At 45.8% G+C, this 16,982-nt stretch overlaps 1 protein-coding gene and 1 pseudogene across 1 annotated transcript; one reads left to right on the top strand and one right to left on the bottom strand.

Moving 5' to 3' along the window:
• The first annotated feature begins 536 nt into the window (after window positions 1-536).
• LOC149333169 (sulfotransferase ssu-1-like) lies at window positions 537-1,505 on the top strand. The gene has a single exon (XM_089557670.1). It carries the CDS (start codon window positions 537-539, stop codon window positions 1,503-1,505), a length of 969 nt encoding a protein of 322 aa, XP_089413796.1.
• An 11,874-nt stretch (window positions 1,506-13,379) lies between these two features.
• On the bottom strand, window positions 13,380-13,959 carry LOC149333168 (uncharacterized; annotated as a pseudogene).
• Between the last annotated feature and the right edge of the window lie 3,023 nt (window positions 13,960-16,982).

The following is a 16,982-nucleotide window of genomic DNA, read 5'->3' as shown; positions in this document are numbered from 1 at the left end:
GGCTCGTTAAGACATGTTGAAAAGAAGCAAGCAAGAAGCATGCAAAGCCCAAAGAAATTCTCCGTTGAGTTTTTTAAAGCGGGTAGTTAGTTACGTAACCAATTTAAAGCAGTACGGTAGGCAACCACACGCCACTGGCGTGATTTAATCTTGGGACCATAAATGTCCTCGAGCTGCAGATAAGTTGACATAGTACTTCACACGAGATGCGGAGGTCGTGGGTTATGATCACAAGCACCAATTGTTTTCTTGTACTTTTTCCACGAAGTATCTTCCAAAATGATTAATATATAACTAATTACACTCCCAAATGATAGGCTTCAAAAAAATAAAAAGTTCGCCATGCTTTGCTTGGTTTAAAATATTAGACGTATAAAATCTAAGCGCCACCCCGGTGAAAGTAAGCGGTTCTGCCAGAGCGTCGCAGTGCAACGCAAGGAGATACATAAAATAAGGTAATCATCATGATCGGATATTTACTTCATATTGTTTACTTGAAAATAATTCTGTGCAGGTGGGTTGTCTGAAGTCTTCTCATGGCGAAGAGGAAGCCGCACGTTCAGCTTATAGATGGCGAACCGAGGGGTCCTCACTACATCCCGGACCTCTTCAGGGACGCGCTCAGATTTCAACCAGGAAAGGGCGACCTAGTACTGCTTTCTTACCCAAAAGCAGGGACGCACTGGGTTCTCTACATTGTGCAGCTCATACTGCATAGAGGCCAGCCCGTGAGCTCTCGTGCGCAGTTCAATGAGAACGTGCGCTATCTTGGAATATCAGAGTTGGAAGGTTGGAAGCCAATCCTGCCTTTGCGGCTGCTGCAAACTCACCTTCCACAGCGAAAGGGGGCACTAAGTGCTGAAGCAAAGTACATCTACGTAGCTCGGAACCCTTGGGACTTGGCCGTATCTTTTTTCCACTTCGTGACCAACGTGAACATTTATCGCTTTCAGGATGGCTCGTTTGATGAGTTTGTTGAGTCCTTCCTCAGTGAGGGCATACTTGGTCATGGCACCTACTTTGACCACGTAGTTTCTGGTTATGCCATTAAAGAGGAGCCCAATGTGTTCTTCGTTTGCTATGAGGATCTGATCGAAGACACGCAGGGTACGGTACTGAAACTGGCGCGTTTCCTTGGAGATAGCTACGCGTTTGAATTGCAAGAAAACGAAGAGTTACTCAAGAAGCTAATTGAACGCTGCGCGGCAGAGAACATGAGAGAAGTCATGAATGTAAATTTGGACATGAACTCACTACCTCCATCAAATAGAGTGAGTGAAAGCAATAAAGAGGCATGGAAGGATGCACATAAATCTGGCAGCAGTAAATATATCTTCGTAAGAAAGGCCAAGGTCGGCAGCTGGAAAGAATATTTCTCGCCAGAACACCTCCGACGCATGGAGGCTGCGATAAGACAGACGGAAGAAATATCACCGGTGATGGACCTGTGGAAACACATCCGAAGCGAGGCTGCAGCAGCAGCTGGCATAGAAGATGACAAATAAAATTCCTGCGTTTGCTCTTATCTGCAAAATATACTTCGTCGAGCTCTTTTCCTCGGATAAAGATGTCCATGGATTGCCTTGATTAACCTTAACGAAGGAGAGAAAAAGCTAGTTTTCCAATGGCAATTTTTTCCCATTTCCATTTATTTTATTTGCTCAGAGTAAATACAGTAGATCCAAACTTGTTGGACTGATAGCCGAAGCTAGTTGGGACCCTTAGTCATACATACTTGGCAGCAAAAAATAACGCAGTGTTAAGATTAAATGGTCACAAAGCAAGCCTAGTGAAGCACAACAGGAAAAATCTTTGAACTATGAATGTCGCAATACATTATGAAGAAAAAGTATTTTCACATGAGTGTCAGTTTCTGGATGCTTTGAAGTCAAGCCGAATATTATCCAATTTTTTGAGGTGGACGAGGAAACTATTATGGTCTCCCCATGAATTTTTTTCCTAATTCCATGAATAAATGCATCAGTAAAATATTGTAGTTGTTAGCCCCTTCGCAGACAACCTTGTCTGATAAACTTTCATCAACAAAAGTTGGTCTGTCAGACTCAATACATCATCCGCATAGCCCGGCTGCTTCAAGACAACTTTTAATTTACCCATAGCTTCCACAAAATAATCACATACCGATCGGGCACCCAAGTCACAATGTCTAACAGCCGTTCTACTGATCCAAATACAGTGAAGTTCCAATAACGTAATCTGGTCAAACTGTGCAACATCACTTGCAGTGGTCAGGTGCCTAATAGCGCACGGTGTTAATGGCAAGTTTTTTTTAGGGTTATTTGTGAAACATCCCAGCAGAACACCGCATCCCAGCAATCCAGGAACACGTGTTCTACCGTCTCTGGTCTTCTGCACAAGAGCCAGTGTGATCCCCAAGGAACAAAGAGGCCCTTTTTTTCTAGCCATGTTTTTACTGATAGGGTTCCTGTTTGCAGTTTGAAAAAGGATGTTTTGACGCCAGATGCAACTGTCATATTCTTAACTCACCTAAGAAGTATAAAGTTCTGTACAATGACGCTGGGAACAACTGTTCAATAAGATCCTTGCACAGTCGCTTCGTCGTTACATTCGCTAAATGCTCTAAAGGGAACCGCAATCGCAAAACCCTCAACGACCAGACCACCTCTCGCAGGAAGCGAGACACTGTGTACATCCGGGCATTGCACGAAGAGGCAATTAATTCTGGAAGTGCACTGGATAACATGATTTGTATGGCTGTTCGTAGGAAGGCGTCATTCTGCTCATGGAAAAAAGAAAACGTTAAAAGAACCTGCTGCACATATAGATGCATTAAAGACAGTCCCCGTCCCTTACTCTCCAAAAGAGATTATCTGCGAATTCGCTCCGAATTGGACGCCCAAATGAAGACCGCGGAAACACAATGGAACTTTTCGATATCGGTTCGTGCACAGTACAATACTTGACGTAAATACATGACCCTTGCCACAAGAAAGGGCTCACATACAGCTGCACGCACGGAAATGGAAACACTACGGCGCATCCATCCTTTCATCCCGCCCCGCATTTATTCCGCTTTTCATTGCAGTAATCGGTATTCCCCCATAATTCTCCAGCGGGACTCCCAAGTAAACTCCGGGAATTGTTGTCCATCGGACCCAGCAGAACAATTCTGGTTCTAAGTCCCATTGCCTATGCCAGGCTCCGAGACATTTGTCTAAATTAACTGCGGTACCAGTTTGCAAGCAATACCTTTCGGTTACTTGTAACGCTACTACAATACTTTTGCGGTTTTCACAACAGACCGCCACGTCATCACCGTATGCCACTATTCTAAACTCACACGCTCCCAAACTAGAACCCCGAATGTACTCATTCGCAGTTATCCTCCTACATAAAGGCTCCGAATAACCAGCAAAAATCAGAGAGGACAATGACATCCTTGCCGAAAAGATGTCCTTACATCAATTCTTTCAGATAACCTTTTGTTTATCATAAGGCGTGCCGAGCAACATGCATAAGCCATTTTTACCCCTTTTAGAACAACCGAAACAATAACATTATGTTCCAACAAACAATAGAGTATTTCATGAGACGCCCGATCAAATGCTTTTTCTGTCATTTTGAACCATAGCCAGTTTCTTGTTTAGAGCATCGCAGCACTCGAGCACGCTGCGTGCTACATGAATATTTTTTAATGTACTTCTTGTTTTTATTCCACACGTTTCGTAATGTTCTACACTGTTTTGATGTCTTATTGAAATCGCTTAGCTAACACTTTCATCAGAATTTTATAATCAGCGTTTGTTAACGTAATCAGCCTGTAGCTTGTTACTTTTAATAGCGTTGTTGGGTCATCTGTTTTAGGAATTAAGACCGTATGAGCATTGCTAAATGAAAATGGCAGCCTACCGACCTCAAAACACTCTTTGAAAAGCTTATAAAGCATAGTGGCAAGGTCATATTTAAAGGTCTTATAGAAGGCCGCACTCAAACGGTCAGATGCCGGGGACATTCCGGCATTCAATTCATCTATTGCTATCTCGATTTCTTTAATACCTATTTTATTCTCTAGTTCATCAGTAATCTCATTTCCTAATATTGGCATAAGTGGCCGAAAGTTTTCCCGACACTCTTCTTTACTTCGTGCTTTGCTTGAAAACAGCCCACGGTAATGTTCCACGATTGCACTCGAAATTTTACTTTCAGCACTGAGGTTTTGTCCTTTGTATTCGATAACTGAGATCTTGTACCACCGTAGGAATCGCTTTTCATCTGAGAGCGCGCGTTTTGTTGGCATAAAGCCAGTAAGCTGTTTCTCCGTGCGTGGTCTTATCGCTCCCCTCTGTACCTGTGAGCATCTGAAGGTTCTAGCCTAATTTTGACGCCTTTTATATCATGCATTAACATGCACACCGTTTGTTTGTTTCGCGCCCTAATTCGCCAGAAGCTGCTGCAGTGGCTTTTCTTCTTCTTCCCCCATACTTTCTTATGGTTGAGCGCTCAATCGCATGGATTTTCGCCTTCTGCTTAAAGCGCGCCCAAGATTGAATACATCCTGTTTCACTATTATTAAACATATCCATGCTTTCCTTAACTTTTCTTAAAAACATGTCCTCTTCTATAAACCTTAAGTTTAAGTAAAGTTCAGGTTCTCTATCTTCCTTGCACCAGAGGTGCCCCGCCAGAGACGGTTTGTTTAACTGAAGACTGAAGCGTTGCTTCGCACCAGGGGTGCCCCGTCAGAGACGGTCTTGCGATGATTTTAGACGCAGGGATAAAGGGAAACTTGAAGTTTTACACACAGATATTTACAGCATATACAAATTTAGGCACTAGAGACATTAAGCAGCAAGAAGGCCAAAACAACAAAAGGGGGATCTGGCTACCATTAGGGGAGGCCCCTACTCGGCATAGCCGAAGATGCATAACATCTCACCTTAGCGCAGAACCCTTATTCCGGCTCTGGGGCCCGGTTTTAAAGCCCTAAAGGCCCGGCCCACATTTGGTGGCTTCCAATCATGTTACAATGTCCACATGATTGGTTTATCGAGAGCCTGGCCAGCACTCCAGCTCCCGTAAGACAAAACGCCCTTTCCACAAACACAAACGCACGGTCGTGCCAGCATGGGCGTAGTAGAACATTCTCTCCACCACAAAATAAAAATAAAAACAAACACAAATACACATTCGTGCCGGCACGTGCGCGAATCGGTCCCGCGGGGCGGGGGACACCCGTACTTCCCGTCGCGTTCGCTAGCGACCGCGTTCCAAGAAAGTAGACGCTTCGCTTTGAGCGCCCCCAGCCGCGTTCCGATGACCCCGCGTACACTACCGATCCCTTACAGTTTAGTTTCCACATATCGCAGTTAATTTCTGCTTTACGCTGCTTCCTTATTCCCAAAGTTATCGTAGCTAAGCAGTGGTCACTCAATGACACTTGCTTCACTTCATACTACTCACAGGAAGGAGAAAACTGCGCCGACACATATATTCTCTCCAGTCGTGCGTGGCTACTACCTCGAAAATGCGCAAAATACATATGTTTCTGACTATTCATCACGCCTATTACGTCCTCTAAGCTTCCCTCGTTTAGGACACTCTATAACAAATCAACACTCATGTATTATAGACCTTTTTCAAGTGCGCGCGGCCATCTTTCGACAGCAGAGCCGTCTTGCGTCTGGCCGGTTTCTCCGCCAAGTTGGCTTGGGTGGCAGCCGCTGCAATACAGACAGCGAGTACTCGCGGCGCTGTTTAGCCTTATCGGAGTGTTGATTTTTGCATTATTTTGACCCGCAAAGTGTTGCACTGTATGCACTGAGCAACTGTGAACAAAATGGCCCGTGCTTCGGCGAGCGGCGACGCGGATGTCTCCCTGCAAGTTGTGCCGAAAATCGACATTGGAGGTGCGCTTCTATGCAAGTGTGCGCAATTCATTTAACGGCTTTCTGGTGTCTATAATGGAGACATTTATTAATGCGAGCACGAAACATGCTGGGCGCTTCTCTGTTGTAGTTATAATTATAAAAGAAAAACCGCTCCGTTCCGAGCTAACAGCAGTGTTTCTGTCAAGCGGTCTTCTTTGAGTTGCGCCGGTGACACGAACAGATTGAAACTGCGTTCGACCGCGTCTTTCACTACATTTTCCCTCTGCACTGTCCTAAAAAACGGTACTTTCTGTAGTGCTACATGGAGAAGGCACCGCTGGAGCCCTAAGCGCACAGAATTCTGTTACGGCTTTTAACTTTGCATAAATTTCTTGATTACTTCGTACTAACGGTAAAATAACTGGTGAAGCGTGCAGATGTAGGGTGGTCCACACTTAGGGGGAACATGCGAGTGTGTGGCCGCGCTCTTCGGAGCGCCAATCCATCCGTCGGCACCGCGCGTCGAAGCAAAGTATCGCAGGAACAGAGGAAAATGGATGTGGAGCTTCGCGTCGTCTTTCGCTGAACTTGGAAAAAATTCAGGGGGCACTTTGACTGTCTAAAGTGGGTAGAGGCGGAAGCGTTTTCCGCACCACCTTCGCTGTTTCTGTGGCACTGGTGGCGTTACATATAATTGAGTACTAATTACTAAGTGATGACAAATCACTAATCAATGGTTAATTACTGATTAATGCATGAATACTAATTAACTGCTAATTAATGACGCTTAAGCTTCGCCTTTAGGAGTGGAACGCGACAGCGCGTTGTAGCGCTGCCAGGGAGTCCACGGAACGCAACCACCCGTTCGGCGCGATGCCTTGCCCTTTGAACGCAACGCTTTTTGAGGAAAGGAAATGGCGCAGTAATTCTCCGTCATCTCGGTGGACACCTGAACCGCACCGTAGAGGAAGGGAGGAAGTGGGAGTGAAAGAAGATAGATAAAGAGGAGCCGTAATGAACAAAATGAAAATTGTATTTGAGGAAAGGAAATTACGCATTAACTGTCTCACAAAATTCAGGGGGGCACTTTTTTGACCTAAAGTGTGGTCACTGATGTGTGGTTAAGATGTTAAGCTTCGCTCCTAAGAGTGGAACGCGACAGCGTCTTGCAACGCTGCCAAGGAGTCCATAGAACGCCATCGCCCATTCGGTTCTACGCCTCGCTCGTCGGTAAATTGGTTTTTGAGGAAAGGAAATGTATCTATCTCTCATTTGTCGGTGGACACCTAAACCTCGCCGGAAGGGAATGGAGGAGGATGAGAGTGAGTGAAGACACCGTATTCACTAGACGCGCCTTTGTTCATTCCAAACCATCGTGGAAAAGCAAAAGAAAAAAGTTGTACAATGATCTTTGTGATATTGTTTTCCCAGAGCCCATGTACAGGGCCTTGTACAGTGGAGGCCCGGGAGGGGATGTTTTAAAAAGGGTGAAGAAAATGCAGGTGCCACCAGGAGTAAAGACTTTCTTTTTTTAGTACACACCGGGACGTTACCAGTTAAAAAGTTTCTAGAGGGAAAGGATTTCTTTTTACCGTGGGGATCGAACTGCTTAATTTGTAAACAGCCTGAAACAATAGACCATGTTTTTTGCATTGCTGGGAAGGGGTTTATTTTTGGGACGTGTTACAAAGGACCATAAAGAAAGAGCTACCACTTGACGCGCACGGAATTCGCTATTTAAGCACTGATAATGAGGATGGGGCACCTTTTGACCTCATAATGCTCTTGGGCCTCCACTGCATATGGCGCTCCAGAATGGCAGGCTACCATTGTGACAAAGACGCACGACCGGCCCGAATTTATTTTCGGGAAAGCATGGACTGGTTTCTTGCAATCCAAAAAGAAGCTGCGGAGCCTCCCGAGTGGCTCTCAAGACTAGAGCCGTTGTGTATGTTGCGGGAATTTTAAGCTGACGAAGCCAGTCTCGTGCTGGCTGACCACGACAGTGTCGTATGTATATAGAGTTATGTGTATTTTTGTTGTGCAATGTCATGAGCCAAAGACAGGCAATAAAGAAAAAAAAAGCTGGCATGGCGGAGTGGGTAGCATGCTCGTCTCTCACGCCGAAGACCGGGGTTCGATTCCTGACCTCGACCAATTTCTTAATCAGTTTTATTTATTTATATGGCCTGACTAGTAAAGCTAATTAGGCTAATTGGGTAATTAAGCAATTAACAAGGCTCAGTCCCACTTACTTGGAGCAGCACCATACGATACTAGCCAAAGTACAATTGGCCCCGTTTGAAATTCGCGCACTGTGACGTCACGACCGTTTCCACCAATTGAAAAGCGTGACATTTTCTGTCGACAACTGCTGCTTACAACGATGAGACATTAAAGGCTTCCGCCTTAAAAGATGTAGTAGAGAGGCATCTGGCCTTCGAACGCGATGTAATTTATACACTTGAAACTGGTTCACCTGCTGTGACAGTCCCTGAGGGGCCTATCTGCTTGGTCCGTCTCGGGTGCGGCCGCTGATTAATGCCGAAAGAGCGAGAAAGCGCGTGCGTGTCGTCGGGTGGGCACTGCGTGCCTGCTGATTTCCCGTCCCTAATAGGCACATTTTTTTTTAAACAATCGGCACTTTGCATTATGGCGTCAGTTGAAAATAGTATTTGGTCGAAGCATGAGGTCTCACGATGCAAGGTGGACACATCAAAGCTGCGGCCTTCAGTTTTTTAAGTCCTGCTGGTTTATGAGATATTTACTGCAAGCATACAGCTGTGGCATTTCTGCAATGCATCATGGCTTTCATGTACTGTCAAACAGCTATGTTGACAGTGCCGTTGTCGGCAATAATCAGTCCCCAGTGTCGGCAGTTATAACAAAAATGTTTCACGTAACCCGCAGTGCTGCTGCATCATTTACCCAAATTATTACTTATGTTTTGATTTTGCAAGGGTCACAGACGACACATATCTTAGCGACATCAGCAGTAGATGCTCGCGTGTAAGGTATGGGTAGCTGAAACAGCCCGCAACCGCACTGCCGCCGTGGCTCTCTGTGTTCTTCACACTGCTCCGCTTCAAGCCGCCTTCGCTTCCTGTAGTTGTTTGAACAGCAGACGACTGCGCAGTGGTTTCGCGAAGACCTCGTTTCAGCTTTAATCGCACATACACCCAAATCGGGCTACTACAGCTAAGCAACCGCATACGGTAAACACGGAGAACCGCAGAGAACTCACGGGACGCACGGACACCGCCTTTCCGAACCAGCCAGAGAGGAGTTAAGCAACATGGCGGTGTTCGGCGCGCTGGGAGCGAAGCTAAAACTGAAAACGGTCTATAGATCCTCTACATTTGAACTATCTTTAGGGTCCAAAAGATAATTGAAATCTCCCAATGATATGAGCACTGGACTTTATTCAAGGAACCAAGATAACTGATCAAAATATCTGCGCCGCTCCTTTCGTATCGTAGGAGCATACAGGACAACAACCCTCACCGCGAATCTTTCGTATGTGAAGTCACACACGATAAACCGGCCCATTGTACCAGGTATTATTTGTTCCTCTATTATGCCTATGTACTCGATCTGGAAAAGACAACATCCCGCCGACAAACCAGCCGCGTGGCTTTCGCAGACATTTAATTGTGACCGAAAACCTAGCACCATGTTACCTGTTTGCTGCTCATCCTCAAATTTTGTTTCTTGAATAGCCGGGATGCCTAGGTCTAACTCGCAGAACAGTCGCTTCAACTGCACTTGCTTACGCTTCGAGGGAAGTCCTCGTGCGTTCAGAGCGCCAACTTTTAGCGGTTTCATCAAATACGCCATAGCGTGCACGCAGCAAATTAACTACAGTGACTAAAGCTCACTGCTTCGGTCTCTCGTCGCTCACTCGCGACGAGAACCGCGACAAGGCTATAACTTGCCTTTCTTGGCTCCTTTCCCTTTCTAATTCCTTTCTAGCCGACGAATTTCTCGTCCCGTAGCCGAAGTGAATTTCAAACAACACATGGCAACATGGGTAGGGCTGTGAAGCCTCCTATGTGCACGTCGAATAGCTCAACAGGTGACCATGAGCGGTAAATTTAATCTCTCTTTATCTGAAATGACAAAAGGTCACAATTTTTTTCTTTCAGAAAAGAAAGAATGAATATCAACAGGTGTGGATATGACATGGCATACAAAAGGTTGCCTGAAGAGCTCATCATAAGAATTTCAGAAAAATATGCGGACGTCTGAAAAAAGAAAGCATTGTTGCCCTTTAGAGACCTTTTCAAAAAGGGGTCAAAGGATGTCGTCACATTGGACACTGGGCAGGGCTCCTAAAGTAAGAAAGAGCTGGTGGTCAAGCTCCTCTCTGCTCTCGTCACAGCCAAACAAAAATGTTTGCTCAGCGAATTATGAAGAGGTGTATTTGTGGCTAATTTCCTGAGTGCTGCATTGTCATAATAGTGGATTGCCATGATGGAATGCCAATCAGTGGGTTCCATTAGTTGTAGGGCCTCCTTTGGGCATCACTTGCTCCTTTGCTGTGGATATACACCATGTCAGGGTCGGAACAGCATGTGTTCTTTCGTTTGTCTTCATTATTTATTTATTTATTTATTTATTTATTTATTTATTTATTTATTTACTTATACAGAATACCCCCTAAAGGCCCTCGAGAGGGTATTACATAGGGGGGGGGGGCACAGGCAATTGAACAGAATAAAACAAAACCACAAATATAAAACAAACAACAAAAGCACAAATAAGACACTTTGGATGACTTAAGTAAGCAAAAGAATCAAAAGAATGGCAGCGCGGCAAAGAACGAAGATTACTGCAGTATTAAAATTAAGTCATTGCCCTGAAATACAATGCAAACGGTTCTTTGATTAATTGCTGTAGACCAGGTGAGCACACACCCCTTGAGACGAAGGTGAAATTCTGACTTGCTTTTTGATGCCGTTAATGCAGGTACAGCATTACGAATGAGGAGCCAGCTGTGCAACCATACGTGGCTGCGATGAAAGCCAGGACCCATGATGTTGAGGCATTTCGCAATGAATTGGTCGTGAACCCTTGATGTTCATGGCTAGGAGTTTCACCGGACAGGCTAGTCTTCGACCGGTGTAAAACTCGTTCACTTGACATTCTTGAGGTGAAGTGCCTATACAGTTTGAAGGGAAAAATTCCCGATGATATGGGGGATGGGCACTGCCTCAAGAAGGACAGCATGGGCGTGTTTTGGCTGGACCGTGGCCATGACTACTGCTATCAGGTCGGTCCTTGGCCAAATGGCTTTATCTGGTTTATCCTGCAGCGATTTTGTTGTGTTTTCTGAACAGTTCTTGATCACTGACCACATTAAGTTTTCTGCTCAAGATTGGGCTGTTGCAAAACGAAAACTTGGCAATTTCTTTTTCTGCGCTGTAGCCATACATGGCCTCAAAATTCCCTTAAGGTCCGCAGCCATTAAAATTGTATTTCGTCTGCCATCGCGTCGTCCTGTTCTTTGGCTTGCCCCCTCGTATCAACATATTTAAAGGAGTGTAGACACCAAGTTTTTGCGTGTCTTCCCCTCCGTCATTTGTGAGTTAAGTGTAGCTCTTGTGAGGCATGAAAACTTCAGCATCATTTCCTTTTTTATGTAATTCACTGCAGGACTGAGGCCAGCCTGCATCAAGAGCCAGAAAGAGCTAGCGAGAACCAGATGGTGATCTACATTTACTATTGTGGTGTCAACCATTAAAAACACAAGCCAACTAAAGTTTGGTGTCTGTTCTCTGGGGTTTCTTAGTGACAGGAAACACAACAGTGTTTGTTATGTGATGAATATGACAAGCATATCGAAATGTTTATAGAACATTGAAAAATACATGAAAATACATGGGAATCCTACAAATATCGTCACGTTGGTAATCAGCGGCTGAGGGTCCACAGCGGGTCAACAGACGTGCGCTTCCAGGTCACTTTCACTTTCACACACACACTTCCTCTTCTTCTTGAGAGGCGCTTCCGTCTGCACGAGCGCTGGCGTCATTAGCCCCCCTCCTGCTAAGGCATCGACCCGATGCCGCCACGAACGCAGGGGTGGTCTCGAGAAGAGTTAGTGCGCCCTTTCGTAGTAGGGCTTCAGGCGAACGACACGGACCACCTCGGGGCGGGGGTGGCGTCGAGATTGTTGAGGCTCGTGAGAGACGACTTCATAATTCAGGGCTCCAAGGCGTCACACAATTCGGTAAGGACCGAAATAGCGGCGGAAGAGCTTTTCACTTAGGCCGCGTCGTCGGATTGGGGACCAACCCCAGACGAGGTCACCCGGGAGGTATTCAACAAGCCGTCTCCGTAGGTTGTAGCGTTGCGCGTCCTGGCCCTGTTGATCTTGATTGCGAAGCCGTGCGAGTTGGCGGGCAGCTTCAGCGCGTTGTAAGAAGGATGCAACGTCGTCATTTGGGTGGTCTTCGTCATGGGGCAGCATGGCATCGAGTGTTGTCGTCACCTGACGGCCATAAACGAGGCTAAAGGGGGTCATGTTGGTGGTTTCTTGTACGGCTGTATTGTACGCGAACGTGACATAGGGCAGGACGTCGTCCCAGGTTTTATGTTCCACGTCCATGTACATGGAAAGCATGTCTGTAAGCGTCTTGTTTAGACGTTCCGTCAGTCCGTTAGTTTGGGGATGATAAGAATTCGTCCTATGGTGACTGGTGTGACTAAAGACTAGAATATGATGCAAGAGCTCAGAGGAGAAGGCAGCCCCTCTGTCCGTAATCAAAACTTGTGGGGCTCCATGACGTAAGACGATTTGATGCACAAAGAACTGGGCTACTTCGAGGGCGGTGCTACTCGGAAGGGATGCTGTCTCTGCATAACGCGTCAATATTCATTTGTGCCTCGTGCGTGCACAAATACTTGTTCCGTCAGTTCAATGGATATCCAGCAGCCAGTTCGGAGTGTCCAAGTCATGCTGACATTAATTTCTCTCTTTGTGGCACTGGTGACTTCCACCTTCTTATGCCTGTCTATACAACCTTATGCATTTATTTGTTCTTGCTTATTGTTACACTGTTATGTCGTAAAGCTCCTAATGTGCCAAACTGGGTTTTTCACGCCAGACTTCCTTAGTGTGCTTCTCTGGTAACCAAGCGACAAGGGATGAAGGACACCACCCAGACCTTGTTGCTTTACCTGAGTGAATAACGAAGTCGAGCAGTGACATTTATATTGCTGAGTTCTTGTGTCAATTCGTAATGTGAAATGGGTGCATTTACTAATAACTGAGATCTTCTGGCATGCATTTTTTGTTCTGTATGCTGCATCCTATAGCCCTTGTCTTCTTCTTTTATGTCCGTGTAAATGAAGAATGTCATGGCTGTGAGGAGACAGGTAATAGGCTCTACAGCTACCCTATTCACAACGTCCAGCATCAGTTTTCAAACGTCACTTATTTGCAGTAACATACAACATAACACCAAGGCTCATAAAAAGAGAGCAAAACTTGCCTTTTATTGTGGCAGGAGCAGATCTGTAACACATTCACTCATAAGATTGTTGCACCCGCAGACACTGGAATTTATTTAGCATAGCACATACAATCCACATTTTGTTTATGACGGGGCCAAGAGAAAGCGGTATGAGCATATCAAAGATATGAAATTTTTTGATGCGCTGTATGCGTCGCTCAATATATATCCGCAGGGATGTTATTTCTTCCGTTTCTTCTACCTCCTCTTCACTGAACTGACCTCCTCTGAGAAAAAAACGGGTTATTCAAGGTCTGGTTGGTTGTCTCAAGCATTTCTTCAATTTTGAAGCATTTGTGCGCCATGACAACATCACCATCATTGAAAGGAAGGGCCAAGAAACCACTCTGGCGCACAAATTCTTTGTCAGAAACGGAACCTGGAAACCAGTTGGAGACAAAGGTCATTGTACCATCGAGTGCGGGCCCTTTATAGGTGTTTGCTGATCTGTATGATTCAAATGTTGCTGACTGCAGTGCAAATGAGCTGGATGCCTGACATTTAATTCCTGTTGCACCCAGCGTGACTCTTGCAGCGGAGTGCTTTCCTTGGAAAGATAGTGGCATTTCCCTTTGAACGAGCTCCTTTGACATACAGCGCGGTATCTCTGTTAGTTTCGTGAAAGCAAAACTGGCCCAGGTAATACAGATTCTTGATGCTGTGGTAGTTGACACATGTGGCTGTTGACACACAGAACCTGCCAGCAAGGTCCTTCTCTCGTTTCGTTTTCCACTTTGAGGCTTCTTCGCCTACCTCGGGGTGCCCTTGTGATGAAGATTTCAGTCTGATATTTCCTCTCTGTTACCTTGGATTACGAAAAAACTAAAATTATTTTAAACATTCTATACGATGGCAGCCAGGTATAAAATCTAATTTCATCATCACTCTGCTTGAATCGGTTAATAGAGAACTCTCTTCCAACTTTCTTTTCAAGCTTCTCTACTGTTGCTTTCGCGAGTTCCAGTTCTCTGCTGGTACGAAACAGCATTTCTTTTGCTGATTTTATTTCTTCTTGCTTTTCTTTAGCTTCTTGTATTGCTCTTTGAAGTTCCAGATGAGCATGTCGGAGTTCTTGTTCGGTAACTTTCAGCTCATGCTTCACTGCTGTGAGTGATTGCCTCAGATCTTGTGCTTCTTTTTGTGCGGCGAGTCCCGTGTACATTGTGGCGGCTGTGATTTCAAGGAGCTACTGTCCATTTCAGCATCCAGACATGCTGTTGGTACATGAACCGTTCCAGAATGTTCATTACAAATGTCGTCAGCTCGCATTCCACTGGCTGCTGTGACTTCTCCATTCAGAGCAAAATTCTGCACTCAACGCTCTTTCGGTGTCTTCCATTGCACCTTATTTTGTTTGCTTGCAAAACTAAATATGCTTGTCACCGCATCAGCCTTGAGGCGCCTTGTGCCGATTGCATAGTTTGCGTAAACGTCGCCACCGGCAAAGTGCTTTGAGCACACCTCTGTGTGCTTGTTTATGCGGAACTCCTTTCCCTCATCTCTCCTTATTGCGACAATCCATTTTTTTTAACCAGGATTTGTGGGGAAACCTAGGAAAGCGACCTGCTAAAGTAGAGCCAACTTAGTAACTGGTCAAGATGCACAATGTAAAAGCATAAAGAAACACGCACTTTGAAAACATAGTATCTGATGTAGTCTTCTTGCATATTCATCAAGGTAATGAAATGAAAAATGAACATTTTCTTCACCTCTTCAGTACATACCGTCTTTGTCAAAAGTAACCAGGCTTCATGGTTTGGTTCTAGCCTGTATAGTGGAGCCCTTGTTGCTTTCCTAAAGATCAAATGTGTTGGAAGGTAAGAAGACCCCCAGCCCTTCCCTTTAACGACCACTTCTGCTTCAGGGAAGCTGTAAGCGCTCCACTGTAGGAGCTAGAACCAAACCATGCACCCTGGTTACTTTTAACAAAGACGGTACAGTTGAAGACAGAATAATATGAACCACGCTTGTGCAATCAAGCTCGTCTAAGCATCATCTAGCAATATGAATGTAGTGTCTAATACCTCTACAAGTGTCACATGTGCACCTGCACGTAAAGGAAGAAAACCTTTGTATGTTCGCAAGGTAAGAGTTGAAACCACATAGTGTGGCCCATAATATTTTGTCTGCGAATATGTTTCAGCCTGGCACAGAGTTCCGGAGAAGCATATGCACATGTAAAGTTTATCCGTTCAGTGTTTTTAGGCGCACCCGTGTACCGTTAGTTACTACTAAGCTAGTGGGATGATTTTGAACACACTAATAACGCTGCTAAAGGCTGAGCTTTACGCACACGAAATTTCGATCCAAGGTCCTAGCGACGAACAGCGTTGTCGCGCTCTTTTGCCTGTGCCGCTCTAGGTTCTGCGTTCACATAAAATGTTGCCCGTAGCCCCAGACATACACGCCGCTCAAGCTTTATTTTAGGCTTCCAGTTTGCGCGCTCCTCCCCATGATCCATCGTCATCTCAGCAAGCGCAGCGGCTTGGGTAATCACCGATGCCGTAGAGAAAATATTGCTTTTGCTGTGACTGTGACGAAGAGCCGCAAAACCTAGCTTAACTAAACGAATCTGCTGTCGATAAAGAAGGGCTAACTACACTTGGGGCGGACTCGATACGAGCAGGCGCACTGCAGGGAGAAATGCGTGTCGATCCGGGTACGGGCGATCAATCAGCAGTCCCGGTGAGCTAGCCGTCGGTTCCAAATACTCCCATTCTGGCTGTTCACATGCATAGTTTGCTCACTTCAGATGAAGGTGACAGATTAGCGGAGGGCTTGCTAAGCCGAAGTGCGCAGGCACTGACCCAACGAAAACACACCGCTGCTGCTGCTGCACTCCGCCTATGTCGCCTTCGCGTTGCTGCAGGTTCGCAACGGAGAGAACGACGGCGCTCCTCGCCGCGTCGATCCGTCGTGCTCTTTTTCGCACAACGGAATTAACCATGAATGGTTGAGACGCGGATGCTAGCAAATCCAAAACAAGCGCGCTTGAGTAACGTTCTGATTTTCTGACACGCTGAAACAGTCGCCAGCATCGGAAACAATGAATGCCCTCGAGCGCACCGAAGCTGACACCTTTATATTTGTGCTCACTATACAGCGGAAGGGCTACACGGTAGAAGGAACTTTTCGCTGCACTTGCAATACTTATATCATTTATTTTAAAGTGAAAACGAACAGAAACAGAGGGAAGAAAGAAACATGCAACTATTTCATGCGCTCCGTACTCTGGGTACACCCTTGCGCCGCGCTGGCTGCAGAAAGGCACTTAGCAGCACGCCGGCATCGCGACGGTAGCTTGTAGCAGAGAACCAATGTCAAGGAAGATGGCTAGGACACAGAAACAAGAAAACTGCGCTTCTGGTGGCTTCGCCGGGGGCCGTGCTTTTCAATCCGGCCCGAGCGCAGTCCGGCAGGCGCATGCCCAAGTAATGGTGGAGGCAGTTCGCGCGCCACATACCAGATGGCGCTGAATTTTTTAAAGGGCCTATTACCTTCATGTACAAAAATAAGATCAGTGTTCTTAGCGCATTATCACAACTCACAGTAGGCCTAGTGTCTTTACTAGTTAAAACGTGCGTTACAAAACCTTTATGAGAGGAAACGATAACAT

This window comes from Amblyomma mixtum, chromosome 8 (assembly GCF_055824585.1).
Source record: "Amblyomma mixtum isolate Tamu chromosome 8, ASM5582458v1, whole genome shotgun sequence".
NCBI lineage: Eukaryota > Metazoa > Arthropoda > Arachnida > Ixodida > Ixodidae > Amblyomma > Amblyomma mixtum.
This window is presented reverse-complemented; position numbering and strand designations above follow the sequence as displayed.